Here is a 4,833-nt window from a genome sequence, read left to right on the forward strand (position 1 = left end):
CGCCCCGCCTGCGTCGCCGCGCCAAGCTCCAGGCGCCCCCGCCCCCTGGTCGGTGGATTCCATGGCCAACAGCAACCTCCCCCGCCGGATCATCAAGGTGCGTGCGATTCCGATCGCCCCCTCCCTCCCGCCAGATCTGTCCTCCGTTTCGCTTGTAAAATCTGTCCGCGCCGCGCGCCTAACCCTTTCCGAATTTGGATCTGCGCCTGCAGGAGACGCAGCGGCTGCTCAGCGAACCAGGTACGTTCCCTTTGATAGAATTCGGGTGGATTTCGGCTTCTCCGTTGCCGGCGTTCGGGTGTAGGATGTTGTTTCTGATTCCTGTTTCCCGATCCGTCCGTGCGTGCAGCGCCGGGGATCAGCGCCTCGCCGTCGGAGGAGAACATGCGCTACTTCAATGTCATGGTCCTTGGCCCCGCGCAGTCGCCCTACGAAGGCAAGATAGATATATGCCTTTTTTCTCCATAATATAATATATCGTTTGTTTCCCCTGCTGAAATAGCGTGTCTCCCAGTATCATCTGTGTGCTTTCTATCCTGCAATGCTATGGGGGTACACGGATGTATGGTGTCGGTGTCCTTCCTCGACTGCAATTGTTGTTGCTGTATTCTGATTACTTGTATTATTATTATGTTGTATCTGTTTGTGGCCTTTCTATGTGCTATCTTCTGCTTGTAAAAATTTCTGCAGATGTGTTGTAAACCAGCATAGATGGTAATTGATCACATAGCGCCGTTGCTCTAGTGATGCCGCAGCTCTACACCTGTAAACCTATGTTGTCTGAGTACTGAATAGCTTAGATTGGTAGTGTCACCATCATGTGCTGCCTTATTTCCATTTTGTTTTGGTTCATCCTGGTGGTTGTCGTGCTCCTAGTGTCCTTGTAAGACAAGTTTACATATCCGTTGTAAGAACTGTTATTACATATACATATTGAGCTTGCGCTTTGTTTGTTATACACCAAAAAATTGCTTTACATGTCCATTCTGGACGGTCGTCACATAGGACTGCAGGAGCTGTATTGAACCTGCTTTCGACTTGTACAAGTTATGCCACATAGGAACATCACCGTTTGCATTTACGCCTGCTATAAGTGTACTCATGATATGTGGGACAAGTTTTGATTCTTTCATGCTAGATCTATGACAATGTCATATTAATCAATTGGCCCATGCAAATTGACCATATATTGGTATCATAAATGTTGCGTGTGTAATTAATAAATGGCAGAAATAACACCTTGTGTTCTATTGTTGGATGGAGAGTACCATTTGTCACTTAACTGCTTAAGCTTATGGTGCACCCTAATTTTAATGGTGACACTTTTATGGCAAGCCACAAATTGTCTAAGCTTAGCTGTGGCAAAACTAGTCTTGAAAACATGTCCTTAGTTCACTTGTCTTGCCACTTGGTACGTCATATCTGATTATGTTAGACATTTTTATTAGGGCAAACATTTCTTTTCCTTATTCGTCTATATCTGGTGTCCTGATTTTGTTTCTTCTGCCATGTCTTGGACAGGTGGAGTCTTCAAGCTTGAACTTTTCTTACCCGAGGAATATCCGATGGCTGCTCCTAAAGTAAACTTTTATTTATCGAGAATAAGTTAGTTTTGGTTTAAAGAGCTATTAGTTGAAACTTATAGTACTGTGATGGATCATGGATGTGCTTGTCTTGGTGAAGTTCTTGATGTAAATTTCGGTTGTTTCATAGTCGTCATCGCGAATCACTATTTTCGAATTCTATCACGGTGATCTTGGCAAAGTTTGTATGGCACTAAAATTCGATAATAGGAATGGGCTGCCATCTCCTTCTCCTTTGCCTGGTCTCCTTCGTACTTATGCCCATGGCTAACTGAACTGAGAAAATTGTTTCTGTTGTAGTAAAGAACTATGCTGCATAGTTATTCCAACAACCATAATACACAATGAAGTTGGAATGTGACATCACTATGCGAATCTTCCTGCTATGTTTCTATCTTGTTTCATTCATGTATGTTATTTACATCTGTTGCGTGGTGCCATTGCTTGTTCTTGAGATGTTCTATTCTTTGACTTGCACACCATCATGGTGACCAGGAATACGGCGATAGTCAGTAGTAGCATCCTGCTAATTCTTGTAATTTCAATACCAGTAAATTTGTCTTTCTGTTCACTTCGTTCATCCTCTGTACAGTGTTCATCACTTTACTTATTTGGCAGTGTTATATGGAACTCTCTGTACATGTGAATCGTAATATAACGGGTAACATCTCAGAATGCCAGTTGCTATCATGTTAAATAAGAGGTACCCGTGTAGCTGAGAATCTAGTTGTGGTTTGCGAAGTATTGTCTCTTTTCTGCAATCTTTTCTATTTGTTGTCACTGTTGTGTGAGGCTTTCTGATGGACATCATTCTTTGGTTGTTCCTGATGCAGGTTAGGTTTCTCACAAAAATATACCATCCCAACATTGACAAGGTATGCAACTGATATTATTAGCGGAACACCATTTTGAAAAAGAGCATCTCATTTCTGATGGATGTAAACTGCAGCTTGGTAGAATATGCCTCGACATCCTAAAGGACAAGTGGAGTCCAGCTCTTCAGATACGCACTGTTCTTCTTAGGTAACCACTGCTGACTTCCATTGCACCTTTGCCAAGTACTCCATCCGTCCCATAATGTGTGTCAAAAAACATCTTACATTATGGGACGGAGGGAGCAGTTTTGTGGTAGTTGACATATCATGCCTTCATGGTAAATATCATACTATCGTATTTCCAGAGGGATGTTTCTGGTATTTCTATTGTCGACGATGTTAGTGTACTACTTCACTGCCACTTGACAATATTTCGTCTGCAGCATTCAGGCACTGCTGAGCGCCCCAAACCCAGATGATCCCCTCTCAGAAAACGTCGCAAAACACTGGAAATCCAATGAAGCTGAAGCTGTTGAGACAGGTACGTGGAGACACTGTCAATAAAGCTACACGCTGAAACTGTGTTTTATGCTCCACTATCCATTTTCTTGATACCCACCTGACATGCCGTTTTCCTCCATTTCTGATTTTCGTGATATCTTAACATATCATTTCTGCACTTTGCAGCGAAGGAATGGACTCGTATGTATGCCAGTGGCGCATGACAAGCTAACGCTGTTATGGATGTAATAACACCGTGTCATAGTTGGGCCTAATCGAAAACCATTTGCTTGATAAAAACACACTTGAAATGATTTGCGATGGACGAATGTATCCAGAGTGGCATCATTTCTAGTTGGTGGTTGTATTTGTGGTGCGTGTTCTGGCACGCTTCATAACTTGCTGCTTATAGAACATGCTCTGTTTCTCGTTCATCTTCAATTGTTTCTCCAATTAAAAATATCTGTTATGATCCGAGTATGTAATCTCTCCAAATGATAATAGTGGCTCTCTGTTTGTATTTCTCCCCCAAACACCTTCGATGATTTGGTTTTCTTTTGGATTTTTTTTAGTAATGTTCAATATTTTTTTTTTTCAATCTCCAGTTGCTTTGGTTACTTTTTTTCTCCCTTTTTGGTGTGCTGAACTGCACATACTTATGATTTTCCAAATCAAATGGTTAATGTATGAATCTCAGTGAGTAAGATTGGTTCTGAATTAGGTAAAGTGGGGAGTGGTATCCCTGTTATACTTTTTGCACGTTCTTATGAAGATTGTAGATCAAACCCAGGTAAGACATCATATGCAAAAAGCCTATTTGGACTTCATACCAAAATGTTCAGATTTTTTAAAGATAATCACAATAGGTTTAAATAGTGTTCACAGTTTTAGAACATGTTCTTTTTTTGAAAGTATTTCACAAATAGTTCTCAATTTTTGAAAAAGCATTTTTGAAAGAATAAAAAACAAAAAATACAGAGAAAAAAGAAAAACAAGTCTCTATAGTATGTTCACTATACGGGCCAGCCTAGTCGGACGCACCCTGTTTGATTGGCATATGTATATATAGGTTGGGTTTAATATTATTGAATATGTAGTCATTGCTACTGAAAGTTCAGCAAACAAGGATGCAAGTCTAAGGAAAAACAAATGGAGGGGAGGGTCGTTTTGGCTCTTGGGTGTATACGCTCCCTAATGAACAGTAAATTCAAATAAATAGTAAATAATATTTAAAAATTCTGATTTTTTTGTAGGTGTCCTTGTTAGTGTAACAAGTGTGGTTGCCAATTTTCATGCGAAACGGGATGACGGTGCTTCATCGGTGAAAAAAACAAATATAAGTGTAACATTTGTTGTTCGACTTGTTTTGTTTTGCACATATCAAAATACTTAAACTTTCCTCCTAAAAATTTGCAGGTAGCATTTTGGTGTAACAATGATCACATCTATTTTGTTTTCATTTTTTCTTTTGATATTTGAAAAAAACATTTTTGATGGGTAGGAGCATATGCTCCCAAGAGCCGAATTAACGCTTGGTTTGACTAAATGGTGGCCGAACGTATAAGGGCGCTCCTTATGGGTCGACCCCATTGAGTGTGTGGCATGGTTCGCCTTATCCAACGATACGTATGGTCTTTTCACGATTTTCTCTTCGGTTTTAGGTTTTTAGCTGGTTCTAGTTACTTTTCCATGTCTATTTTCAAAATGTATTATGAAAAGAAAATCACAAATGAAAAAAGATGCATGGACTCTAGAAACCTCCACTTGTTTACATCTTAACTTTGGTGATGTTTAAAGATACGAAAAGGGAGGGGCGGTTTGGCTCCCAGGAGCATTTGCTCTTGGATGAACAGTACCGCCAGAAGGTGGACTAATGTTTTCAGAAAATTCTGTTTTTTTGGATGTTTGCGTTAGTGTCGCAAGCATGCCAGACA

At 40.5% G+C, this 4,833-nt stretch overlaps 1 protein-coding gene across 1 annotated transcript; it reads left to right on the plus strand.

The window, feature by feature from the left end:
* Nucleotides 1-3,333, plus strand: LOC123068018 (ubiquitin-conjugating enzyme E2 36; the record flags this gene model as incomplete). Its single annotated transcript, XM_044490550.1, is given in 8 exon segments — nucleotides 1-97; nucleotides 213-240; nucleotides 350-436; nucleotides 1,522-1,580; nucleotides 2,417-2,458; nucleotides 2,533-2,606; nucleotides 2,842-2,939; nucleotides 3,086-3,333. Coding segments are annotated over 8 exon segments (462 nt in total). The 3' UTR covers nucleotides 3,124-3,333.
* Between the last annotated feature and the right edge of the window lie 1,500 nt (nucleotides 3,334-4,833).

The sequence above is a fragment of the Triticum aestivum genome, chromosome 1A (assembly GCF_018294505.1).
Source record: "Triticum aestivum cultivar Chinese Spring chromosome 1A, IWGSC CS RefSeq v2.1, whole genome shotgun sequence".
Taxonomy (NCBI): Eukaryota; Viridiplantae; Streptophyta; class Magnoliopsida; order Poales; family Poaceae; genus Triticum; species Triticum aestivum.